At 36.4% G+C, this 27,938-nt stretch overlaps 3 protein-coding genes across 8 annotated transcripts in view; 1 reads left to right on the top strand and 2 right to left on the bottom strand.

Annotated features, from left to right (window-relative positions):
• The window catches only part of DNAJC7 (DnaJ heat shock protein family (Hsp40) member C7), a 54,331-nt gene extending 47,290 nt beyond the window's left edge, over positions 1–7,041 (bottom strand). For both annotated transcript variants that reach the window (XM_026718286.2, XM_026718288.2), the window contains exon 1: positions 6,893–7,041. In XM_026718286.2, coding sequence (XP_026574071.1) covers positions 6,893–7,008 — 116 coding nt within the window. In that variant the 5' untranslated portion in view covers positions 7,009–7,041. The remainder of the gene's footprint in view (positions 1–6,892) is intronic.
• Positions 7,042–7,082: 41 nt separating this feature from the next.
• NKIRAS2 (NFKB inhibitor interacting Ras like 2) lies at positions 7,083–17,217 on the top strand. Of its 2 annotated transcripts, none has more exons than XM_087916258.1 (4): positions 7,083–7,804; positions 10,819–10,915; positions 12,139–12,392; positions 14,953–17,217. In XM_087916258.1, exons 2-4 carry the CDS (start codon positions 10,822–10,824, stop codon positions 15,190–15,192), a joined length of 588 nt encoding a protein of 195 aa, XP_087772384.1. In that variant the 5' UTR covers positions 7,083–7,804; positions 10,819–10,821; the 3' UTR covers positions 15,193–17,217. The 2 variants fall into 2 exon arrangements, with proteins under 2 accessions (XP_087772384.1, XP_026574076.2); XM_026718291.2 differs by lacking the exon at positions 7,083–7,804 and adding an exon at positions 8,325–8,365.
• ZNF385C (zinc finger protein 385C) overlaps positions 15,395–27,938 on the bottom strand; it is a 261,764-nt gene continuing 249,220 nt past the window's right edge. For all 4 annotated transcript variants that reach the window (XM_026718266.2, XM_087916251.1, XM_087916252.1 and 1 more), the window contains one exon: positions 15,395–27,113. In XM_026718266.2, the coding sequence (XP_026574051.1) occupies positions 26,892–27,113 (222 nt within the window). In that variant the 3' untranslated portion in view covers positions 15,395–26,891. The remainder of the gene's footprint in view (positions 27,114–27,938) is intronic.

Below are 27,938 nucleotides of genomic sequence, written 5' to 3'. Positions count from 1 at the left end.
CCTACAGACCTAATTCTTAATATTTATCTTGAAATAGTAACTATGTGATTTTACTGATCTTCTGCATCACTGTTTCAGAACTAGTTTGGGTAATGAAACATCTACAAAACAACCAAGTTCAGAGAGCACCAAGAATACTTCATGTTCGAGTCTGCCAGGTATGAGATTGAATAGTTTTTATTGTGTCTTCTGCTTTTCATGATCTGTAATCCTCTGTCTGTCCTACATAGTAACTGTTACAGTACTTAAACTATCATAGTCCCAACATTAACTGTAGTCAAGCGACTGTCATCTGTGATTTTTTGTGTTAATTTCTGGCTTTATTTACTGGTTTCTGGAAAAAAAAAACCATTAGAATGGATTCACTTAACAATTACCATTACAGGTAATCTTCGACTTATAACAATTGAGGCCAAATTTCTGTTGTTAAATAAGACACCACCACCCACAAGTTTTATCAAATTTTTATTTTTAAGTATACATCAATAGCAATACATGAACAGTGTGGCCCCTGGGTATAATTCATTTTGATACAAACATCAATAATTATAATCATAATAGTTGTTATATTAATCAAACTTATATAATTCTAGTATTAATATATGTTGTTGTTTTAGAGTAGTTATTCAATATTTCAATGATCCATTTTAATGCTAATGATATTATAAGCATACATGGTAATACCATCTTTCAACCATTGATCTTTTCCATCAAATTATTACTTATACTCTGTTATATAAAAATTATATCAGCTAATTCTAGTATTAATATACATGTTTATATTAGGACATAGTCCTTCATAATTTGGTTGTCCAAAGCCACAATACGCCATTAAGTATCAGTCTTCCTGTTATCTAAAGATACCTAATAATACCATCTTTCAATCTCCAATCTTTCCATCTTACAACTGCTTCATATAAAGGTCTGTATTCTTATTTCTACCTCTATTCAAATTTCTAATCAGGCCATCATGATATTAGGAAAAAGAGAATTATCTATCTATCTATCTATCTATCTATCTATCTATCTATCTATCTATCTATCTATCTATCTATGGTTATTCGGGTTTTCTCCCGCGTAAAATTGGAAGTATCTAGGCAACGTTTCGACGAAGTCTCATTCATCATCTTCAGGCTTGTGTCTTCAGCTTTGTGCTTCTTCGGATTCCGAAGAAGCACAAAGCTGAACAAACCTGAAGATGATGAATGGGTTCGTAAACGTCGTCTCAGATACTTCTCCACGCGGAGAAACCCAATAACAAAGATCTACATACAAATACCCGCGAGAACCTCAACATATATATATGTTTTCTTAAGTTTTCGCAGGTACTTACATGTATGGTATTCAACTTTGTTTGGGTATTTTTCCACGTCATTGTAGTTGTGCTTTTAAAGTTGTAGCAACGTTTTGGCAGAATCTTATCTGCCATCATCAGGCTTCTGTATTGTGTTCGTCTGTGAGTCAGACTGTCACAGCCGTTTCAGTTTTAAATTTGGGGCAGCCTACTGCTGTGCCAGAATGGTTTTTTCTTCATCCTGATTGGTTGGGAGTCTTGGTCTGTGTTTATTGGTCTTGGAGTTTGCTGTGTTCTGCTTGATTGGTGTTTTTAATATCTTCTGTCTGTTTTGTGGCTCTTTTTGTGTCTTGATTGGCTGGCAACATTGTGTTCCTTTATTGGAGGCCTTTAGTGCAGCTTGGCTCTGGGTAAACGGACGGCTATCATTTGTTAGGAAGTTAGGTTTCATCTGGGTGCCTGGTTGGAGTGTGTTTGAGCTGGAGGTATCAGGGGGGATCTGTTTGTGCCCAGGTGTTTGCCTGGCTAGTGGTGTGGGGATTTTTTTGTTTGTGAGTGCAGGCTTCCAAATGATTGACAGTCTGGTAGAATCATCTCTTCTATTCATGCTTTCAGGTCTTTTTTCAATCTCAATGACTTCTCTGATGATTCTATGGCTGGGGTTTTCTATAGTGGCTAGGGTTTTGGTGCCATTGAAGTTGATGCTATGACCTGTGGTTTTCATGTGTTGGACTAGTGAGGAAATGTGTTCCAGCTTTTTTACTGCATTTTTGTGTTCATCCAGGTGGGTACTTATTCTTCTATTAGTCTGTCCAATGTATATGGCCGGGCATGATGCACAGGGTACTTCCTATATGCCTTGGTTTTCCAGCCACTATAGAAAACCCCAGCCACAGAATCATCAGAGAAGCCACTGAGATTGAAAAAAGACCTGACAGCATGAATAGAAGAGATGATTCCACCAGACTGTCAATTATTTGGAAGCCTGTACTCACTAACAAAAAAATCCCCAACCAGGCACCCAGATGAAACCTAACTTCCTAACAAATGATAGCCGTCCGTTTACCCAGAGCCAAGCTGCACTAAAGGCCTCCAATAAAGGAACACAACGTTGCCAGCCAATCAAGACACAAAAAGAGCCACAAAACAGACAGAAGATATTAAAAACACCAATCAAGTAGAACACAGCAAACTCCAAGACTAATAAACACAGACCAAGACTCCCAACCAATCAGGATGAAGAAAAAACCATTCTGGCACAGCAGTATGCTGCCCCAAATTTAAAACTGAAACGGCTGTGATAGTCTGACTCAAAGACGAACACAATACAGAAGCCTGATGATGGCAGATGAGATTCTGCCGAAAGCACAACTACATCATCGCTTGATTATTTTAGTACTTCAATTCTTATTTCTTTGACTTGCCTCCCATACTCCTCTCTTGGATCTTTGTCTCTATCAGCATCTGTGTCTTCACCATTCAGACTGAATATTTCTCCCATCTCTATCTTCCTAAGCTGCCAGGTCTCCAGAGTATCCACCCAAACCCCTATCTCTCTTTCAAAAATAACTTCCAGATTATCCGATTCCATTTTAAAATTTCTTAAAGTACTTTTCCCTTGGTTTATTTCATGTCATTATTTTCTTTATGTCTTCTCATTCTCATCTTCTTGCTTTGTTTGATAGTTTGTCTGTTCCATCTTTTTTCCCATTCTTTCTGCTATTTCCTCTCTTTCCTGGACTCTTTGATCTTCATTCAATATCAGTTGGAGCATATTTTCTATTTTCCCATTTATGCCTTGCATTAGGTTTTTTTTTTGTAAATATCTCTGTGATTCCTTGTCATAGTACCCCTAATGCTTTGAAACATAAACACCATTTCTCAAATCTCACTCATTTTCCCCTGATGGACCATCTTGTTTTAATTCAATAAGTCCCGCTCTTACTCAAGTCCAAAAACAATACATTCCAGTCCAATGTTGCTCCTCAGAAAGTTCAATAATCATAGTTCTTTACATCTCAGGTTTATTAATCAGTTCCATTTAAATAGTCCAGGCAGCTTCTGCAACTCAAAAGTCACTTTACATTACTTCCTTATTCTCACAATAGAGTCTTCCTTATTCTCACAATAGTCTCCAGTAATCACAAAAGTAGATAATTATAGAACAGTATCACCATAGTCCTCCAGATGAATTGTTTATTTCTTTTCACATAAATTTTTCTAAGCTTGTAGGGATCTATTAGATGGCGCCCTCAGCTTAGGTTCCAGTGTAGTTTCAAGACTTATAGATTTAATTAATCCAAATTTAGTTCAATTTATGAAACAAAGTCAAGTAGATTCAAGTAGATAGTTCCAGCATTTTATAATGCCTTTTCAAAACAATGCCTTCCCAATTTAAAAATTCAATTTTCTATGTTTTAAATGGTCTTTAGCTTTTCTCCCCTTAGTTCCTTTCTTTCAGGTTCAGGATTTTTCTCTCTATGGTTGTTCACTGCTTTGAGAAATAGTTCTAAGAATATCTTTTCCTGGATTTTCTTCTTTCTTTTTTTCTTTAAAATTAAATTAGGATCTAAATAAAAAAGAATATTCTCACCCAGCTCCAATCACTGTTCATCTACACAGCTCCTGCACATTTCTTTGTTGCCTCAGTTGCCCCATCTTCGTGGTGGACGAGAGGGAAGAAGCCCTGAGTCCAGCAGGAAAGTTGCTGCTCACTGCGGCCTGCAGGGCACCCCTCTTTTCTTCACCACTTCTATAGGTAGCTTTAGCTTATTTCGGAGCCCTCCAACAGTGAGAACTCAGTATGGGAGTGCGGAGACCCGCTCCTCACATCCAATAGCGCCGCGATGTCAGCCAGAAGTCCGTTAAATGAGCCATTTGTTAAATGAATTTTTCCCCATTTTATAAACATTCTTGCCACAGTTCTTAAGTGAATCATTGCAGTTGTTAAATTAATAATATAGTTGTTAAGTGGATCTGGCTTCCCTATTGACTTTGCTTGTCAGAAGATTGTAAAAAATGATCATATCACCCCGAGACACTGCAACTGTCAAAAGTATGAACCAGTTGCCAAGCGTCTGAATTTTGATCACATGATCATGGGGATGCTGCAAAGAGCGTAACTAAAAAATGGTCATAAGTTACTTTTTCCAGTGCCATTGTAACTTTGAACAGTCACTAAATGAACATTGTAAGTTGAGGACTACCTGTATACTCACTTAATGATCACAGCAAAAAATGCTAGAAAACAATTCTATTCCCCAGCTATGAAGGAAAACCTCTGCACCAGATGAAATAACCAAGTCAGTGTTCTTTTTTGTAAATTTCCCACTTTGTTTTAGCAAGAGTGAGATTTTTATGAATAAAAATTATGATAACTATCATACCTACACCAACCTGGTTTTTGCCCTTTTTATTTTTCCTTGTAGTTGTAGGATAAGGGGTAAAAAGAGAGAACCAAAGTACAGAGAATGCCTAGAGAACCCCTATTTTCCCTTGGGGCTCTCTACAATATAATTTCCATTACAATTAGGAAAAAAAAGTAATCAAACGCCAATTTGTTGAGCAAAACAGCAAAGCTGACCAGGGAACAGAAACAGTTTTATTTTTTGCTCCATTTACCAAACTTTCCTAGTGTCATAATTTAAACCAGCCGAATGTATCATATGAATAGGTCACCAGAAACAATAACTCCAGACCAATCATGTGATTATATAAAAGTATATTTCTCAATTTTATTATTCAAAGCTTTTAACATCCGGATTGCCACCCCCACCCCCTGCACCTCTGCTTCCATCTGCTGCTTGGACAGGAAATCAACTCATCTGCACTGGATGGGCTGCAGCTGCTAACAGACACCATCGGCCAATGCTCCCTCACTGCCTCCTGTGCTGGCCACCTCCACCCCTTCACTAGGCTTATTTTTCAAGTAGGACTTATCTTCTGGAAAATATGATGCTTAGATTTTTATAACCATCACAATTAATGAATTTACCGTGACTCTTTGAATTCTATTATGGAATATTTAGCTGGAAGACTCATATTTAAACCTTACCCAAGATTGCTAATATAAATTATAGCTCACTTATCCAATTCAGAAGGTTCCCCTGAGGATAAACCACACTATGCACCCTAGCAAACTGCCAATTACAAGTGTTGGCTATCATCCAATGTCCCAAGAGTACATGTGTTACAACCCAACTATATATGTCACAGTTTCTATATATAAGTATAATAAGCGTTTACTATTAGGTACCTTTAGCTGTAAGGCAGACGAGAAATCTGAAATAAGGTGTGATCCTTTGAATAACAGGAGAAACAGGAATTATTTTCAAATCATACATCTAATTTTGTAATTAATGATAGCCAACAGATTCATTTTTCTTCACCTTTTCTTTATGTTTGCCTAACCAGCCAAAGCCTGACACTACAAACTTCCAGATTAGCTACTACGTTTTGCTAGAGATTCCTCTATTATCTATGATTTTTCTCACAAGAGGAGTCACTTGCTATAAACCAAGTGAGACCCAACCCAGAATTATTTTTTAAAGACTGCATTCATTTTCACAGGCAAGCGCCTACACTATTATGCAGTGATTACGAATGTTATGAATCAAAATGAGAAAAGTCACTGCCCCATGAGAACCCAAAACAAAATTCAAAATGTTTTTCCCAAATAAGATTTAACACAAAATGTACAGATTATTAAATGTCTCATTGACTACTGTGGCATTTCTCTACTTAAAAGCTTTCCATGGCAAGAACAACTGCTACCATAATGAACATGTTTATTTAGTGGGATATTCTTGAAATGCTGAGATAAAAGAAAAATCACTGTTTATATACCAAATCATATCCCAAGTCATGTATTGTGCACAATATTTGAAACAAAGAGACCAACTGTACAATAATGGTCAAACTAAGTTGTTCATAAAATAGAGTAAAAACATTACCCAAACTTATGTATTTCTGGTTCCTCTTCAGAATGTGTGTGTGTAGGGTTCTTGTAATAAACCCCTGTGGGAAACTACTTGGAGAGCTATAATATAACTGAATTGCTGGATATTGGAACTGAATTACAGGAATAATGGAATTCAGCAGTAAGCCTGCAACTACACACACAGAGAGACATGCAGTAGGATGGCTAATCTCCAGCTTGAATCCTGTTATACTTGAACCTGGGAAAGTCACAGTTAAATGTAAATATTGATCTGACTGTAGGTCTTTTTCATCCAGCAATTCGTCTCTTAAACAGCCCATGTTACAGCAGGAACTGCATGATTTATTCCTCAGCATGCTGGATTTTAGACATACATTGTCCCTCAGTGAGAGAGCTTCTCCTAACTGCCCGTCATTAACTGGCTTAATCTTGAATTTTCTCTTCCGTGATCCTTTGGAGGAAGAGCTGACAAATGACAACGATAACAAATCGCCTTCCAAACTACTTTCCTAAAAGCCCTATTTCTCCCCCACCCCCACGGCACGGAAGCAGGCTCCGCCTCCTGTCCTCCCGCCTCCCCCCGGCTTCGAAGCGGCCCCTCCTCTCCGCGGGGGCAAAAAACTCCTTTCCAGGGATGGAATCGGTGGCGGAGATCTTACCTGCGCGTCCCCTCGTCCTCCTCGCTCAACATCAGCGGCATCGCGGAATGTGAAGCTACCGCTGGGGGTGCCGCGGGCGCCATAATCACGTCGCAATCTCCGCCCGCCGTCGCCATCTTGATTCCTTGTTGCTGCAATCAACGGCCGGCGAGCCGGGGAGAGAGAACGAAAGAAAGTAAAAAGGAACGAGGCGGAAGTTCCTCCTTCTATATCCGGAGACAAAAGAGTCAGAGTTACATAGGCCACTTCCGGTTGGGAGGCGAGTGAGGAGAGGACTCGGTAGAGTCCTCCAAGGGGGGGATTTTTTTTTTGCTTCGGAATTGGACAAACAGGAACTGGAAATAATCATTTATCTTCAGGCCAAAATATACAGAAAAAAAACCTGGAAGTCGGGACTGATCTATTTTCAGATCTCTTTTTGATAGCACTGGGCTTCAGTGTTTCGGAATATTTTTATATTTGGTTAGGAATAAGCTCTCTCTATAGATAGGCAGGTTTCTTCTGCTATAAAAATGGAAAATGCGGTTTGAAAGAATTCTTTAAGAGTTTTTTTTTTAAAGGCAATACAGCATATAAGGGTCTTCAAACTTAGCATGTTTAAGACTTGTGGACTTCCAGAATTCCTGAGCTAACATGACTGGAGAAGGAATCTTTTGTTAGGTATCTAGCAATAGATAAAAATTTCCTACATTGATATATTTTTTATATATCAAAGAATTCATTCTTCTGATTGCATGAGCACGATAAGAAAAATAATCAATTATGTTTCAACCTAATGTGTTCTGTAAAGCCAACTTGTGTATTAGATATATTGTTCATATTATGTGAAACCCAGAAAATTTGAGTTAAATCCATAAACCGTAGATCAATTAGTCAAGAAGGCCTCGTGAACACAGTCATTGCATCAATCAGGTATCTATCTAATCCTTAACATTTTTTGGCATCATATGTACACTCAAAATACCCCACATGTATTTATTCTCATTTCATTTCTGCTGTAAGGATATTTTAATTTCTCATTTTTCTGCTACCAGCATTCTTGCCAAACACAATTTGCTTTTAAGTGTAAATATGTGAACAGAGATAGGGAGGGAAAAGGGGTAGTGCTTTATTACTTTCAATTCACCATTTCCTCAGTTTTGTTTAAAGATCGATGGTCCTCTGCTTGATTGTATAATTTTCATCAAATTTAAAATGAAAAATAACCCCGGCTGGATTATAGGCAAGATTGCTGAGCTCAGTTTTCTATTTCCATTCTGCTGTGTTTGACTGCAACACGGTGCTGTTACCTTTTTCTAAATATCTTAACTGGATCGCAAGAGAGAGTAAATTACACTGTAGACAGTGCTCTAGATGGAGCTGTGGGCTGAAGGTCCCACATATGTCTTTTCTCTCAGTCATGCAGAGTTGTTGGTCCTTAGTTCCTTTCCTTGCTGGAGACGGCAGGGAAACATCAAGAGCAAGGTAGGGAAGGTAAGTTGTCTTGGATTGGCTGTTCTTTGTTTTTGTATTTTTTAATCGAGTTTTCAGAAAAATTGCAGACTTTTAGATGTGCAATAGTGATTGTGTGGGTTTGCTAATTGTATCGGTAATTAATTTCATCTTCGATAGATTTGCAAATGAGCCCCATCCCCTCTCTAAGGAGTAGTAACCAGCTGTTTAATTAGAGTATTATCTAACCTACCAGAAGCTAGCAGTGCCTTGAAGATTAATTGATAATTGAATACATTGGCTTTTGATAACTTGGCTTTTATCAGATGTCAGGCAGGCCTGTTTGACAGATCATTAATGCGCAAATAAAAGAGTCAAAGTTCATGAAATGTAAGAAACAGCAATTTTGCCTTTTGCCATTGCAGTATGGTATTTCTCTATTTTTATGTTTGTAGTGGGGATAAATCTTGGTTAATGTGTAGAAAATATGAAGAGACTAAAAATTATTTTTGCATTTATAAACATGTAACTTTAGTTATATAATACATTCATGTACATAATTATGTAGAAAATAAGAATTACCGTACAGGGGAGATGGGCAGCATGACAATATAATAGCTAAAATATGGCAAAGAAGCAATACCAACTGATAAACACAGATTTCACTCTCCCCCCCTCCTCCCCCCAAGAATATTACTTGGAGATACTGTGGCTTTCCTGTTCCATTGTGGTTGTCAGAGACATAAAATATTCCAATAAAAGATAATATTTGTAGCTCAGGGCTGAAATGAGGGGTTCCTTGATGCTCTCTGAACTTATTTTCTGGCTAGCATGAAAATGATGATGTTATCTAATTTGGGTAATGAAACTTCTACAAGAAAGCAACCAAGCTCAGAGAGTATCAAGGACCCCTCATAAAAATATTCAGAGTAGGCAGATAATACGGGATACATATTCAGATTGATGATTAGATAGGATACTGCATTTTCAGAGGAAACCCCTTATGAATGAAGGCGAATATACATATCCCAGGATAATGTTGCAAGATCCAATCTGAGTCTGTCTGGCACTGGTGACCAATCCAGATTGGATCCTGAAACCTTCATTTTTCATTCAGTTTTTAAACTTATTTTGGTTTACAATTTTAATGTTAGCTGTAGATGAAAAGAAATGTATATTGGAAACTGCTTACATGTTATTTTTATTCTTCATTTATTCTTTTCTTTGGCTAACTTTTCAGACAAGTAGCTTTTCTAAAACTAACATAGCTAACTGTAAAAAGCACCCACTTTTTAGATGTGCCTCGTTATATGAATGGCTTAAAAATTACGTAGGAAAAGTGAATGGACTTGTTTTTGGCCTAAAATGACAAACACGAGGAAACAAAAGGAAATGTCCATCCTACCCATCCCTAAAATTGCTCAATGCTACTGCTACTAAGTCTCAGCTGCTTTTCTATTCTCTCCTTATTAATGTGGGTATGATTAGGAGGGAAAGATGTTAGTGTCTCCTCCAAGATAATCATGATTATGCCAGGAAAAAACTGAAGGGACAGAAAGGTTCTCTCTGAAACTTTAAAAGCATCAGCAAACCCTGTTTGATTCAAGAACTCTTTGGAATTCAGAGACACCAAACAGGCAGGGTAGAAAAACAACATGTAAAGAGGCTAAAAGTAAAAGACTAAAGAGTAAAATTAGAGATGAAGTGTAAGAAACAGATTGCCTTGATTCTGTCTCCTAGAATGTATGGGCTTTACTTTGTTTTGACTGGAAACCCAAGCCAAGTTCTTATTCTACAGTCTGCACTATACACCATATTAACTCTAATCCTTTTTACATATTTTTACAATAATATTTTTTCTTTATCTTAATTGTGACTCGAGTTTATTTGCTGGTCTTTGAGTGAATAAAAATTGACTTGATTTCACTGGAATTCAAAATTTACCAAATAAAAGTCAAATCTAAAATTAAGGCAAATTATTACTGCAGACCATATGGCAAATGAGTATATTTAAATACATGAGTTACTACAGATCAGAAAGTCTTATGCAGAGAATCACTGTGGAGAAAAGAATTACACCAAGATCTGAGCAAATTCATTTATGTTCTTATTTTGTCAAATAGGAACCTTGAGGTCAATATATATGTAAATAGCACAAGGCCAATCATAACAGGAAAAAATTCAATTCTATTTGTAAACATCAAATTATCAGGCCTTAAGAAATGCTTTCTATTTCTTACAAATAACAGATGTATTAATTGTTCTTCATCTTCTTGACTCTGCCCAGGCATTTGCCACTTTAAGGCCCTATGAAGTTCTGCTCATGTCTTTTATCAGTGTACCAGCACCTCCGATTAAAATAGTCTGGCTATTATATTTTGTAGGATAGCCAAAGCCAGCCTTGAGCAATACTGGTATTTGCATATGTTTAGGCATGTTTTCACCACTCATCCTCAGTATATCCTTCTTGGTTTTTTTCTCTTTGTATCTTCCAGATAATGGGGAAGAGTTGCAAAGTGGTAGTATGTGGGCAAGCATCAGTTGGGAAGACTTCGATCCTGGAACAGCTTCTGTATGGGAATCATATTGTTGGTGAGTGTTGGCATTAACTAGGAAATCTTCATTTCTTTGCTATTTTAGGCTTTTCTGTTTCATTGGCTGCTAAGTCATGATCTGCTTAGGAATTTTCCTTGAATAACTATACTACTAATAAACCAGGACTAACAAAGGAGATTGATGGATTTGGGCATACTAAACCTAAACGAAATACATCATAATAAGGCTTAGTACAACATGTGAACATTAAATAGAGTTATTTTGTTATTAGTATGTACTGGAAGTCCTTGACTACCACAATCACCATTCAGCCCAAAATTTCTGTTGCTAATTGTTAAATGAATTTTGCCCCATTTTACATCTTTTCTTACTGCAGTTGTTATGTGCATCTTTACAGTTGTTAAGTTAGAAACCCGATTGTTAAGTGAATCTGGCTTCTCCATTGATTTGTCAGAATGGTTGCATTGCAAAATGTGATCACATAACTCTGGGACACTACAACCATCATGAGTTGGTTGCCAAGTATATGAATTTTGATCACATGACCATGGTCGTAAATGAAAACCAGTCATAAGTCACTTTTTTCTGTGCACTTGTAATTTCGAATGGTCACTAAATGAACTGTTGTAAGTTGAGGACTACCTATATGAGTTAAATCTGTTGCCTGTTGAATTATGATTAACATGTAAGTTTGCGTAATAAAGTATGTTCAATGTACACCATGGCTCAAAGTAATATACAAATTCAATTTATTTATATCCAATTTATTTTTCATTCATATGGGTACAGATGTGGTAAAATAATGACACTTTAAGGAAAAGGTATTGAGGCAAAGCATGAAAATATCATTTTACAATTGCTTCTGTTTGTTGACATGCACATACAATCAGAGGATATACAGAGTATTTACTTGTTGCTCCTGTGAATTAACCTTGAACTAGAAATTAATTGTATGCCCTGGGTTTGTCCATGGTGATAAGCTAATGTGGTCATGCTAACTCATGGTTGAATCACTCTTACACTGTTGCCCATCACATTGCGCCCCTGTCAAACTTACTTTTCATCTGGTACCTCCCAGTTATTCACACTCACCCCCCATATTCTTGCTGAACTTATAGTAACTTAAGAACAATAATTAAACATTTAGCAAGTGCAGTTAGCAGAAGTTATTCTAGATAACTGTGTAGGTTTTTCTAGGAGGTTTTTCAGGGTTTTTTTTGGTAGAGATTCTTAGATTTTATCTGATTGACTCTCTGCAGGTTCAGAAATGATTGAAACCCAGGAAGACATTTATGTGGGTTCCATTGAAACAGACCGGAATATGCGTGAACAGGTGCGTTTCTATGACACCCGAGGCTTGAGGGATGGAGCTTCCCCATGCTTGGAGTTGCCCAAGCATTGCTTCTCTTGCACCGATGGATTTGTGCTGGTTTACAGTATTGACAGCAAGGAGTCTTTCAAGAGGGTAGAGATTCTCAAGAAGGAAATAGACAAAAACAAAGATAAGAAGGAGGTAGGTGGAATTATTTTCTGAAGCTGTTCCTGTTTGGGGAAATTTGCAGAACATTGGTTGATTGCTGATTGACTGTATTATTTTTACAAATAACTCAAGGCAGCGAACATATCCAACACATCTTCCTTCTCCTGTTTCCCTTACAACAATCTGTAAGGTGAATTGGGTTGAGAGAGTGACTGGCCCAAGGCTACTCTGCTGGATTTCATGGTTAAGGCAGGACTAGATCTCATGGTCTTCTGCTTTCTAGCCTTATGCCTTAACCACTAGATCGAGCTGGCTCTCAGCATCCCAGATACTCATGTCATAAAAGCCTTTGGGCAGCAAAGAGTCTAGGGATGTTCTAAAGTAGAAATTCAAATCAACCTTCAAAAACCTAATGTTCTTTAGACATGGAGACCCAGTAACTAAATGTCTCTATTAAGACAAAAATGACAATCTGTTCCAAGTTTATTTTGAGATAACCTAATGATCTTTTTGATCTTGTTGCAATGACCCTAAAATGACAAAAATGGTCTTTTCATATTGGTTTGAATCTGTTTTCACATTGTTGTTTTTAATCTGTTCTTTATCTGGTAGCACAGTGTCTTTGATGTGTGTATTTATGTCTTTCTTCTGTCTTTGATAGCTTTACCAGGTAGTAGGAATCATGGTAAAATGAGCTAATTATATTTTATTCTAAAGCTATGCTAACTGAATCTTGAAAATCTGAAAAGTATTTCTTCTGCCATCACCTACAGCTTAATGACTTAGGGAGGGTCCTCTTGAGACTCTTGTTCCCTAAGCAGCTTTGATGGAGTGTAGTAGGGTGGATTCCCAAGAGGGAGGAGACCATTCCAGAGGAATAAAAGACAGGTATTTTGTGTGAGAGATAGGGGGTGAAGGTAGTCTCTCCCTAATAATTCTCAGAACATATGGTAGATGCAAGTAGTAGAGTCCTCAACCTGGCAAGATTCTGCCTGTAGATGTGGAAACCATAAATAACTCAGCTTAGAAGAATCACTATTTGTCATTCTTGGGCTTGGGGCCTGATATCAGCATCTCTTGGTCCAGTGTTCCAAGGTACCATTACATCTTTCATTTTTTAGGAGAAACAATTGTTGTATAATAGTTACATCTTTATTTCTCAAAAATATTATATATTTAAGTTATAGAAGATATACTGTGCTTATTCTCTTTAGAGGGTTATATCGATCAAACATCTTAATTTATTTTTCTGCCTAGAAAAGGTACAAGTACTCGTTTACCAGTTGACCTGGACAATGATTGTTCAGTTATAATAATGCTGAAAAAATAACTTTGTGACCAATTATTTATTACATTCCTAGGTCTGTAAAGCAAAGGAAAGGTGAAATTAGCAGAATTTTCATGTAGTGACCACTTGGCTTAATACTTCCATTGCTGATCTCAAATGTGGCCATTAAAAGACTACTACCTGCGGTGTGGTTGTTTTTTTTGGCAGCTTAATAATTTCCTGGGAGTGGGACCCCAACTCCAGAAACTACAGTTTCCACCCATCATTAGAAGCTCTTGGCCCCTGGCCCCTTTTTATCAAGCCAGATAATTAGAAGTTAATAATCTCTCCTGTCACAAGATCTGTGATGTTGGTGTAAGTTTCTGTTTGGTCAAGCTCAGCAAATAAAGCGGAAATAATTTGCTATTGTATTTTCATGGAATCCTTTTTCTTTTTTCTTTCCTTTTTGCATTCTCAGTCGAATGCACAACCCTGGGAATTTCTAGTGGTTTCCCACCCAAACATTAACTAGTTCCAACCTTGCTTAACTTTCTTAAACCCACCAAGGTCAGCTAAATGGTACAGTTGCCAAGGATGAGTCTCTCAGAGAAGGGTATAAATGGAAGGACCCTGAAGCAGACAATTTGGGTGGCAGGCACTAAGAACAGGAATGACATTTTTATAAAAAAAAAGGCATGTATGCCACCAGTAAGCATGCTGGGATTGTTTTCAAGTGCACTGAAAGACCCTTTCTAGAAGCAACCTTTAGCTGACAAATCAATGTCTGAAGGGGGGAAAATGCTTTCCCTTGACTCAATATCCCGGGTGGCCTTGTTCCACCATGTCATGAGCATCTTGGGATTCAATTCACAATGGAGGAATGGATGGTGAAAATGATGGAACTTGCAGCTAAGATTAAATTGACCACCTTGATTAGAGAAAAGATAACATCTACACTTATTGTCTCAAAAACCGCTTATTGATTTTTCCATGAAACAGAAAAAGTGAGCTTTTGATTAAGGTTTTCATTATGAAAAAAAAATTACATAATAGAACATTTTTATTAATCATAGAGTAAAAAAATAATTATGTGGTCATATTTGTATCTGGTGCAAAGGAAATTGGAAGCTTTTTAAAATTTCTTTTTACTTTTTCTTTTTGCTTCTTTTGTCCTTTTTTCTTTTCTTTCTTTACTTTGTATTACTCTTTGATAGTTCTTATGCTTTAATAAAAATTTATATAAGAGCATCCTGGGATTTGGAGGTTTTTGTGCATTTGACGTTGTACTAGCTAGATTTTTTTTTCTCTCCCCTCCAATCTTCATAGGTGACTATTGTGGTTTTAGGCAACAAATGTGATTTGCAGGATCAACGCCGTGTGGACCATGATATAGCCCAACACTGGGCAAAGACGGAGAAAGTAAAACTGTGGGAAACCTCAGTTGCTGACCGTCGGAGTCTCATTGACCCCTTTGTCTACTTAGCCAGCAAAATGACACAGCCACAGAGCAAGTCCACGTTCCCGCTCAGCCGCAAGAACAAAAGCAGTGGTTCTGTGGATGGATGAAACCCAGTTGTTGGACCACTATTGCTGGTAAAAATGTACGCATGTAGGGCAAGGCTGGCCTTGCCACAGAGCAGAAACCAGTAGCAGATACCATATAAGGCACCTCTTTTGTTCCTGCAGTCTCTATATCATTTGTTTTTGTTTTGGTAGAAAGAATTTTCCATATCCAAAACAAGAGTGTAGAACTTATTATTTTAATAAGAAAAAAATATCAAGCAGATAGTACCTGTATATGTTCAGTACCTAGTATATTAAATGGTCAATATACTGCATTAAAGGTTGGATTTTTAATATTCTTTTACTCAAACCATTTTTTTTTTTTACTGTTTAAAGACTCCACATTTTAAATCTGAAAATAGCTGTTAGGAGTACTAAGTTGTATTCTTGATTTGAAACCTGAAGGGTGGTGTAGTAGAAATATCCCAGCCTTCCCAGAAATATGTTAGGTTGTGGAAAAGTGGGGGATGGGTCATGGATATAGCAACGTGAGGAAGAATGGAACATTCCTTCAGTCGGTATTGAAGCCTTCCTGGCCAAGTTATTCCACCATCTTCCATGTTCCTGAATTAGCAGATTCTAGAATGTTTTTTTTTTTAGAAGCCAACTGTACTTTTATAAGGAGACCAATTTGTGGAGAAGAGGAAATAGAAAGTTTAGAAAAGCACATTGGGGGTAATAATTTTTAAGTGATCTTTTATGCATCATTAACTTGATCTGGATTTGATTTTGTTTTGTGAATGTCTTTTCCAAACACTGTGACCTTGTGTTCCTGATCTGGATAATGGATGTAACAACTCATATAATTGATATCATGATAAAATGGATTCAACTCAGAATAAGATTAAATGCATTGAGAAATTATTTCTATGTTAGTTGCTTATGAATTCTTGAAATGCAGATTAAAAACAGATTCTACACTGCTCTGAATTGTTTGTGTAATATCAACTTTTATTGAATACAATACAGAACACAATCCAGTCAGAATAGATGACACCAATAAATAAATAAAGTATATTTTAGCTTTTCCAGCATCAATGTGAATATAACTATTTTTTCAGTTTTTCCAATAGATTTGGGAGGGAGGATTGGGAAGGATTTAAACAGAAAGATTGAAATTGGACAAAAATGGCATTGTAATTAGTTTAATAAAGTTATGATTATAGGCAAAATATTTGTTGAAAAATTCAAAGATAATTATTTTCCATTTAAGGTCTTTATGAAACAATCCTTTAAAAAAAAATCTTATGTATTTTGCAAAATGAATATTAAAAATGTCTATAAGAATTAAAATGGTGTTGCAGTACAATACAGGTAGTCCTCAACTTATAACCACAATTGAGACCAAAAATTATGTTGCTAAGCAGTACAGTTAAATGAATTTTGCCCCATTTTATATTTTTTTCTTGCTGCAGTTAAATGAATCACTGCAGTTAAGTTAGTAACACATTTAAGTGACCCTGGCTTCCCCATTGGCTTTATTAGAAGGTCTCAAAAGATGATCATGTGACCCCACGACATTGCAATCCTCATAAATATATGAGACTGTCCAAATTCTGATCACGTGGCTGGGAATGCTGCAGTAATGATAAATGTGAAAAATGGTCATAAATCACTTTTCTCAGCCTGTTGTACTTTCAAACAATCACTAAATGAATGGTTATAAATTGAGGAGTACTTGTACTATATTCTGAAGTAATGCCCATCATATTAATGTAACTTACCTCGTTGTTGCTAAATGTTCATAGAGAAACCATGAGAATAAATTAATTTGTATAGAGACGTTGTAGAAGGAAATAAAGGGGCAGTGGAAGATACTTTATCTTCCCCTTTATTACCTATTTTCTTTCATAACATTTTAATTCTTGCAACTAATTTCTGATTGAAGAGCCAGACTGCGAAAAATATGTTTGTGTCTAGAGGGGAAATAATTAAGAGCCAAATAAAGAACTAACATGCTTCCCTTCCAACTACCATTTCTCACTTACAAACACATGCTGCAATTAAAAAATAAGTTGGCTGAAGCAACATGTTGTTTGTGTGCCAAGTTAGTTTATAGAAAGCTCAGCTGGCATGTATTTGTGTGAGCACATAGCAAGAATACCTCTGCATGTTTATCTTCTCTTAGTGCCTCTAGAAGGTCAAAGATGGCATGTAGGGGATATGATGTTCTATTCTGTAAGAGGTATAATGATCATCAATTGCAAACTTAAACAAAGACCACAAGGAGATCATCAAGAACTCTGGAAAATACAGATCTGAGCTTATAGAAACTAAATGTAGTAAACTGATGAGACCAGACATTGGCGAGCGTATTGGCCAGCAATGTATTCCTTTGGTAAGAACGTTCATTGGCTGTTATCTATACAGATCTAAAAAGAACTCCAAACTACCTTAGCTCCAAGGCCTGGGTTCAATAGACTAAGTTCTTTGTATGGTAAAACAACTTGGTTTGGGCTAGGCGGAACTGTTTTGGAACTTTCTTCCCTGGTATTTATTTACATGTTTAAATAGAGCAGTGCATTCAAAAACTATCCTAAACAAGGCTACTAGAAATAAGTGGGAGTTGTCAACATATTCTATATTTCGTTCATTGCAAAGAGATTGTATAGAATTTCTACTGCATGGATAAGTCAGTTCTTTCCCACTGACTCTTAACTGTGAGGAAATGCAACATCTAGAAGAGAATTCAGAGGAAAACTGTCTTTGCCTATATACTTTTAGCTATATAGCTTAACCTTTATGTTTTTAATCTATGGTTGTATTTTTTGTTGCAGTAAGCCAAAGTCTGGTTTGGATTGCATGTGTTGTGCAAATACAACAAAATGTATTGCATTCAATAAAGCATGCCTCAGCTGGACGTGTAAGTGGCTCATAATAAAGATCTATTCCCACCACCACCACCAAGAAGTCACTAAACCAATAAAACTGGGATGAAAAGGATCTTAGTGGAGAATCCCTCATTATAACTATTTTTCAACAGCCCGAGAGATTTTAGGTACAATTTTAATGGTGTAACCCAAGAATAATTTCATTTATCTAATCTAAGATTTGTACAGACTAGGCCTTTATCGCTACAGTATTCTTTTAGTCAAGTATTGGTTCAAGAGCCTTGTGTACATTGTATAAAGATACTTCTCTTGGACCTTTTGTGACAGATACCAGCTCTGAAATTAATTGTCATTGATCAAATTTGTACACTGCTGTAATCATATAATAGACTCCTAGTAGTAATAATGGATTCACTGCATTAACTGAAGAAATTAAAAAGTTCCCAAGGCATTTTAACTTGCAGTCCAATACAACCTGCAAATGAACTGCAGATATATCACATCATCCATTACCATGTCAATAGAACTGACAGCTGTTTCCTTTTATTAAAATGTTTAATTTATGTCCTTTCACCCAGTAGTTCAAGGCTATTTATGGACCACCCTTCCCTAATTTTCCCTAAAACAGTGGCCTTTTGGGCTGAATGTGACTGGCCCAAACTCCCTCAGTGAACTCCCATGGTCGAAAATTGACTTGAATCTAACACATCTGTAGCCCAACAATTTGAGTTTATCAATCAAGCAACACAGGAGATCAAGTAAATTTGATTATCAAAATATTTTTACTTTTATTTCAACATTTTTAATAATATATATGTGTGTGTATGTGTGTGTATATATATATTTATTTTTATTTATATGGTACATCAAAAATATACATTGAATCATCAGTGGGCAGAGGAAAAACAATATACTGGCCATGTCCCTAAGGTCATTTGAATGTCTTTTCACTTAAAAAAAAAAGGTTTAAATGTTGCACATCACTTTAAAAAAAAATTGGTTGGGAGTAGGGGGCTCACACTACTAAGAGCTATGGCCTAAGTGCTCTTACCCACTACCTGGAGTATATTATACTCTATACTAAATATGAAGGCATTAATGCTTTGGATACAGAGGGTTAGGGCTATAAAAGAAAGCATCCACACTGTGTTCCTAAAGCAGCTTCTTGCTATAGTATTATTAGCAGAAGAAATGGCTTCTAGGGGTTAAAGTGCGAAATATATCAAAAACCCTAGTGCCAGAACAGGATTAAGGGCCAGCTGCATTTAGGCCAACAGTTTGCTGGAAAATCTATACCAATGATAAGACAATGAAACTACAAGCAGCACCACTAGGGTTCAAGGTGCACTGGTGCTTTTATGACCTTCTATTTTCACCCAGAACAGTGAAGCACAGCACTGGAAAAAAAGGGGGAGGAAACAAGAAAAATGAGAAAAGTGATGGATGAAGGTCTTTCAACTGGACAGAAAGCAAGCACATTCAGAGACAAGGAGCTGAGATAAAGTTAGAACTATAAAGAACAGAAAAGATTTGGGTGATAGAATGAAGAGCAGATTTCTGGCTTATCAGAATTTTATCTAGAATGCCTTAAGTTACATGTGCTGGATATTTTGTAAGATGTCTATTAACAAAGGTGTACTACTGCCATTTTGGAACTTAGCCTTACAAGTTACTTGTTCTGAGCAATAAAGATTTTTTTTTTTGTTTCACAAAAGGCAAGCATTTTACTTCTTTAATCCTATTTTCTCTCTGTGGACCCGATAAAGAATTCTTTGAAAATCAAATGTTGAAGAACAACCTGCTACAATACATGATACAGTCATAAGAAGCCAGATTTAACTCCATGTTTTGTACTTGTATCTTATAACATGTATTGTGTACATATACTGCTCTTGTATATTCATTTCCACAACATCAGTGCGTAGACTTCCAATGAGGTGTATGAAACAACCCCATATAATCTATTAAAAGGTAGTCTAGACTCTAGTTCATATATCTGGAAAAAGGATCAAAACAACACACCACTCCATGGAAGGAAAGCACAGTGATAGGTCCAATATTTCAACGCAGTAGCATAAGGAGTTTCAGAAAAGGGAGATACACAGCTAAGGGAACCATCCTTGGAGTGCTCTGAATGAGAAAGGAAATGGAGGGAATCACAGTGAAAGGCCAAAGGATTTGTCAAATCAGCCAACAGGAAAGATGGCATTCAGATAAATGGAAAATTTCCTGTAAGTTAGTTGAAGATGTGTATAAAGGTCATTATAAGAAGCTTGGAACTTTACAGAAATATTCAAGTAGCATATCCAGGCCACTAAAAGGTAAAGCAGAATCCTGCAGGTAGCATTCAGGGTCACTGTAAGAATCTTTTTTGTGAAAGCCAAAGTAGCATCCCAAAGAAAGCAACACAACTAAAGCAGAAGCCTGTTTTCAGACCCTCTTGGATTTTGAAAACATCATTGCATCAGTCAAACTAGATCACCAGAGTGGAGAAAAGTTAGACTTGTTCTATGGAATACTGCAGGGTGAAGCTGGCTTTTCTTTTTTTGCATAATGGCTTGTTTTGGTAAACAAATGTAGGATTCATGCAATTTATCAAGCTTCCCATAAATAACTATATATGTATATGGCAAAAATAGAAAATGAGACTTTTATATTCATTGCAAATGGCTATGCTCCAAACATAAGTGATAATGCCACAAAAATATAGTACATCCAGTGCCACATCCACAAAACTGGAGCATTTGCTGAATCATTGAGTAAAGTACCCCCGCAACTTATTAATATGCCAAACAAAATATTAGCCTATCACAGTTCCTTACATTATCTATAGGTAGATTATTCCAGCTATGATTTGGTATTTTTTCTTACAATATAATCTGTCAGTATTTGTCTTCTGTTAACTTATTTTCCACCCTGTAATCAAACCACACATCTTTTCTTCTTCTTTCTAACCCCATTTCATTCTTTTATTAAAAGCCTTTTGCATACTGAGCCAGATTCCTATAATCTTTTTGTAACATTCAATTTATTCCAGTCTACTCGTTACAAATCTACAGTCCCAATGTTTTGGAATTTATAACACCAAACCTGTACTAGCTAGATGTATTGATTTTTCAGAGCAAGGTGTGCCTCTAAATTCTGCTCAGAGTTGCTAGGGTTACTGGGGCTCAACTTTAGGATCACAGTGCAATTAGTTCTAGAAAACAGGACAATCACATTCCAAAGATGTATCCCGTGGTAGTCCTTTGTGATATTAATAACTCACTAACATGGGGAAATGCAACATCCTAACTTATTAAGGGTCTGGGTCCCACCTCACCAATCAATTTTATTTTTCCCTCTTTAGTCTAACTGTAGTGCTTTGGCTATCTGAGAAGTTTAGCCAACCAACTTTTTCCTAATGTATAAATTTCCTTTTTGATCACCTGAATGTGATTCTTACTTATAGCACAAGCAAGTAGCTACTGCAATTATTTACATATTTATATTGAGTATATAACACATAAGTTTTATTTTTTAATGAACATAGAGACATTCCCGCAGAAAGTCAAATAGCTCTTACTTTATTGGCTTTAAAGAAGACTATTAAAATTTGGCTGATTAGCAGGCCTTGGCAGTTGGGGTATTGTAAGATCATTAAGATATATATTTTAAATTACTATAATAAATACTTCCAGTATTTATGTACATTAATATGCTTCTGATTTTATAACTATTCATATGTTTGAATCTAATTTACAAATGTCAGGTATATATGCCTCTTGGACTCAATAGTAATTAAAATGACCTATAAGCCCAGTAAAATAAACATTTCCACCTGATTATTCAGATAGAATAATATTAGCAGTAGCAGCTGAGATAGTAACCTAGTCACAATGCATTTCATGCAGAACAAGACAAATATTTTCTGTTATAAGAAGGTCACCTCTAATATTGCTACCATATTACAGAATCTTATTATAAGCTAAATATGCACAAATTTATATGGATGATGCAAAAGATACTAGAATGAGGGGGAAGCACGTGTTTTTGCAATCATTTTTTTTTTAAAATCTGCCCAATTGAATAAGGCACTTTAAAAAAAGAATTAAACATTTCCTATTCTTTTAATTACTTGTATTATGAACATATACCTGATATGAAGCAGCAGAGGCTTGAGGGACATTGAAGCGGACTAACATTAAACAACAGAGAACATTGGCAAGAACCTGAAATGAATCTATCATAAGCATTATAGTCCTCTATACCTGGTTTGATTCAATTCTCTGATTCAACCATAGATTTCCTTGCAAATTCCTATATTGTTTAATCTACCACATCCACTTTCCTGATGTAATGAAAGCCAGCAAGGTTGTAATCCTAAACAAAATTACAGAATCAGAAACTGCACTGAACTTATTAACATGAATCTCAAAAAGCATGCACAGGATTGTGCTGTAAATCTAGCTAGAACCTGAAGAAGTTAGAAATGGCTAACTGTGGCAATAGTTTCCCATCTGAAGCTCTCTGGGCTAAATTGACAGAACCACTCTCAATATTTTCAGATATTTTTAGGATTATTGGGGAGTCATCTTGACAGCTGTTGTGGAATCCTGAGATGCTGAGATTAAAAGAAAAAGAAAGATTCTATTTCATGGTTGGGGAGAAAAGCCAAGGGAGAGAAATGTTAAGTGATATTATTAGGTGATATCTGGTAACCTTGTGTTCTCTTTATTTGTTCCTATCCCCATTTCTGCCTGTTTTTGCCACTTGTCAAATATTATTTTCCAAGAGGCATTTTTCTATCACCAGCCCGCTTGCAGAAAGCTGTTGGAATTATAAAGTAACCTAACCATGTTTCCAAAATGAACCTGCCACTATATTTGCAAAATCTATAATTAAATGAGCAAGTTAAACAAACTAGTGCAATCTAGCAATATTTCTGTCAGCTACAAACAATGTTTCAGATTTGAAAATACAGTATTTAGGAAGTAACTTTAAGAGCAGCTGGAAGCAAAGGTTTGGTGAATATGTAACAATTTTATCCGGGTGTTAGTTGAATTCTGAGCAGATTTGCATGTTTTCCCTCAGAAGGTAACTGCCTTTGGAAACAGTTACTGTTCAACACAAAATCACAAAAAAGCGTAAATAGTTTTATGACAATATTCTACAGATGAAGAAAGCAATCACTTTTAAAGAATGAATCCAATTTTGCAAGAAAACATATTCATATTAAGCTGAATGTTTAGACATGAGACCATCTTGTACTTTTCCCCATGAATCCATCAGAATTTCTCCCCCTGCTCTCCTCATTCTTATAGACATACTGGCAAAACTGACTTGCAAGTTGTATGCTTTGGTGAGATCATGGGTACTATTCAGATAACAACCATTTTTACTCCTACAAGTAGTTATTTTTCCACACTCACACTTAGTAAAGTGTTTGCTCTTAAACACAGTATGGATGGTTTTAAGTGGATCTCCCAGATCTATAAATTTTACATCAAATACTGTATTTTTGTGTCTGTTTTCACATAATTTAAGTTAACTAGGCTGCATTGTAAATGGACTGACAGATGATATTGTTCTCGGACAGCTCTGTTATCCTGGCACTCAAAATTTACCACTTTGTAGGCAGCTAGTAAACACTGCTCCTCATGGCAATACTTATGTTTCAGCAGGCTGAACCAATTGGCACATTTCCATATCTAATAAATAGAAAGGGATGTTGCTGTTCTACAATGAAAAGAAACATTCCATATCTACAAGACCACTGTGACAGCAATGCCTTTGTTTTTATGTGTAGATAGATTTTGGCCATAGATCTCATCCTTGTCTTTTGGATAGAAACAACCATAACACAGGCCTGGAAACCAAATAACAACCATTCCATTAGTATTTTGCATAGATTGGAATGTTTCATCACTTAGTTGTAGCCATCAATAATTGCTCATTTTATTTCAGCTCTATGCCACTGGTTAGCTTTGTATTTAGGATGTGCATCAGTTGACAACTTTATGAGATTTATACCCATTTACTGAAATACTGGATCAAAGGAAAAAATCTTAGCTTCACATGATGTCTTGTTAAAGTGATTAGTTTCATGATATAATAGAATTGGTACTGAAGAACCTCAATAATGGTCAGACTATATACCTTTGGAAAGTTTATAAGAATGGTGTGACAATCATGGTCTTTTCCTATGGCTTTCCTGTAGCATCAAATAGTCCCAGATTTTGAGGTAAGGCAGGTTTTAAGGAACTGAGGGTTCCAAAGGAAAAAGTAAAGAGAATCCTCAAAAGCAATCTTGAGTATGAAACATTAGGTATAATTAGCTTAAACATGCCTTCCCAAAAAGATGCTCCCCAGATGTCAGGATTTAAAACTCTCTATTCACACCCAGCATATAGTTTGGCTCAATACATCTGGAAGGCACCAATTTGAGAAGACTTGCTTGTACAATTATCTACAACTGCAGAAACGAGGAAGGATTTTGGAGAGCTACTGCCAGTCTGAATGAGTGGCAGAAGTGATAAAGCGCGGCTACAGGAAGAGGGTAGGAATTGTTGGAACCTCATGACCTTGAATCGGATATCCTGCTGGATCTGCCAGTTACTCCTCAACGAAATTTGCTCATATTGTTAGCTCAAAATGTCTTGAGCCACCTACTCTTTAATATGTAGTTGTCTAACAGGTTTTTAAAAATCTGCTGTCTTTTTCCTGTATTTATTCTATTGCTTCTGGGCCACATATCAACAACACACAATCAACACACAGTAAAGTGATATTCTGAAATGTTCTGCCAAGTAACACGGAACATTCATTCCAGGATGACACAACCAACCAGCAATTAAACAAATAGTTAAACACTCTCTTGCATTTGGTAAATCATCACCTGTTGTTACACAGTTCAAACCTCATAGTTGAGGTCCCTCACATAAGATAAAATTCCCTGCTTTTCTTTCCTGGAGTAGAAAAGTGTTCTGCCAAATCTCTCCAAATAACTCCTCTCACTTTTCAAATATCAAAATTCATTTGCACAAGTGAGCACTGTAATGACAAATGCAGACCAGTACTACAGACACCCACTCAAAATGCAGAACAGCACTATAGGCACCCACTCCCCCTAAAATGATAAAATCTAAAGAACTGCCCTGAAAAATTTCCCTTAAGATGTCAGGGATTACTACAGCTGCAAGCAAAACTGAAGAAAGTTTTAACCAACAGATTTTAATTTATACTTTATATTTGACTGATATCCATAACTTAGGCAAGTGAAAAAATAAACTCCAATATCCAATAACTTATTGGAAGATTGTCCATGGCTTGCTTCATTTACTGAAGTGAATGGCTACTATGTATATACATCTCTTCCAACGTTCTTGTGGAATTTTGTTTGTGAGCAGCAACATCCTATGCATTACAATGGGGAATAGGGCAACAATATCTGACCCACTACTACAGTCCTAGATATTTATGAACTAGGTACATTTTTTCAGTCAACCAACAAGGTCTAGAAAACTGCAGCATACAATATTATCTGAGAGTAAGCAATATTAGCTCATTTGAACAAAATTGCAATATGCATACTTGTAATAAATTCAGTAAATTCAAAAGCATTATATTGGAACTAGTGCTTAGTAACATATTTCTAATAGAGTAACTTTTTATGTTTTGGATTTTGCTTCTAAAATCTGAAACCCACCTGTCCTCAAACTTGAACTTTACTACTTTTACATTCCTGACATTAATCCTTCTATGAATGACATCACCATGGAAAACCTGGCTCCAGTCTTTCTTCTTCATTCAGTAGGTTTAAGTAGATCCCAGCAGTGATTTGTTAGACTATCGTGAATATGATAACAGAAACTGGGAAATAAGTTGTTTCAAATGTTCAAGGACACATGACAGTTATGTATGAACCCACTGTGCATTTTCTACAGGGTTCCATATTCTTGCTATTCCTTCACCTTAGGTAATACACACCATAATATATATATATAGACGGTCTCCAGACAATCTTCCCCACCAGGTACCTTTTGATTATGTTGAAACTACAAGAATTCTCAGGTTGGCTCAAAATTCTGGGTCTTGTCAATACAGCTGAAAGGACACCCAACTGGGAAAGGCTGACTTAAGATCTGAAATAATTCTATCTCTATACCCTTCTTTGTTTAAATCCCATTCTTGTTCCATACATAAGCAAAAAACCCCTCAATTTATACTTTTTTACCTACGTAACAGCACTTTTCTTATTCTCTCTGTCTTGTGCCCATACTTAAACAGATATTTTCTTCTCCTTTCTCTCCTTCAATTCAAAAACCCATTTCAGTTCCTTTGTGAGATATAGGGTTGTCTTAATAACTCACAAAGAGAACAATACGTTTGTCCATCATTACTATTTTCTTTAAATTTGTAATTGTGGGAAGAGGAATGTGAATTGAATTAGGAACTGCATCCAAATCTGATTTTCATAAAGGTGCATTTTGGAAAAGAAGCCTCTTTGGAATTCCAATTATGCAAATTCCTAATTAATAGAATTCTGTTTAAAATGACAGATACTTTTTAGTTTACAGATATTTTGAATGCATACTTTTGACTTTACCACATGACCATCTGGACAAGTGAGATTGTGCTTCTAGATATACTATGAGCTAGAAAGATTGGTGCATTGTGGGAGAATCAGACAATAGGAAAAGTTATTTGCAAGTATAATTGAATTAATGACATAAGTGGAAATCTCAAACAAACAAATTCCATTTCAAACAGTTCAAAGATTCTGCCTTTCCTTTGTTCAGAATACAGCCCTGTAAAGTTACCTGCCCTCCCCAATTTTCTTTGTACAGCTATGGTCTACAATTCCCCACCCAAACAACCTTTGGGGTTTTTCTAGTAAGGGGCAAAAACAATGGGGCCTGTAGCCGCTCGCACAGGGCCTGGGGGAGATCGAAAAAGTGCTGGTCCAAAGATGGGTGCTTGGAAGAGGGTAGCAGCAGCTGGTCGGAGAGTTAATGGGCTGGGCAAAGTACACACAGTGGCGGATGCCAGGGGATTTGGCAGGAACCGGGCAGCCAAGGTCTTCGTAAGATGCTTCTGCAGAGCCACTTTGGACTGTGAAGAGTGAGAATGAGGGACAGGGAAGAAGCACAAAGAGATAGATATGGTACATGAGCAAAGCAGCTTCAAAAGACAAGGGGAACATAGAGAAGAGTTGCTTTAATATTGCAGTAAATAGTTTAAACCAGGGGCTTCAGTATCAAAACTTATTTGACAGCCTGATTCAGCTCTGAAGTAGGTGAATTAATAGTACTTTATGAATACTATAAATGCAAATGCTATAAATAAGAATGGCTAATATGTAGCCTTCCAAATGTTGCTCAATATATTTCAACAATACAATGAATGGTGAAGAATGCTGTGAATTATATTTTCACATCATCTGGAGAGCCACATATTCTCTATCCTTGGCTGACAGTAATACCGTATGACTTTATTATGACAAAAATTCTTTTACTTTCAAAGTAGGATGAAGTTTAAAAGAATATAGTGAGTTGCCCTATTGAATCAGCTCAAATATCCATCTATTGCCCACAGTGAAGAGGCCAGGTGTAGTGGGTGGGTGTGTTTGTGTGTATTTATGTGTGCACATATATGTGCAGGAGATTAAGGCTGTCGTATAGCTAGATAAGCGAAAAGCTTCTCCTTCCAACTGTAGCTTTCCTTATCCTTTAAAATGGCTTTTCCTATTAAGAATATAGAGCCCATCCTTTTTTTCTTTTTCTGCTCAACAGCTCCTGAAGGGCTTTTCATATATACATAAAACAGTGGTAAATCTATCCCTGTATTTGCCCAATACTTTTAAAACAGCTATCTGTGTCACAGCTACTGTAACAGTCCTGCTACAATTACTTCCACTAAATTAATTATGCACTACAA

The sequence above is a fragment of the Pseudonaja textilis genome, chromosome Z, assembly GCF_049901715.1.
Source record: "Pseudonaja textilis isolate UNSWEBS1 chromosome Z, rPseTex1.2, whole genome shotgun sequence".
Lineage (NCBI taxonomy): Eukaryota > Metazoa > Chordata > Lepidosauria > Squamata > Elapidae > Pseudonaja > Pseudonaja textilis.
This window is presented reverse-complemented; position numbering and strand designations above follow the sequence as displayed.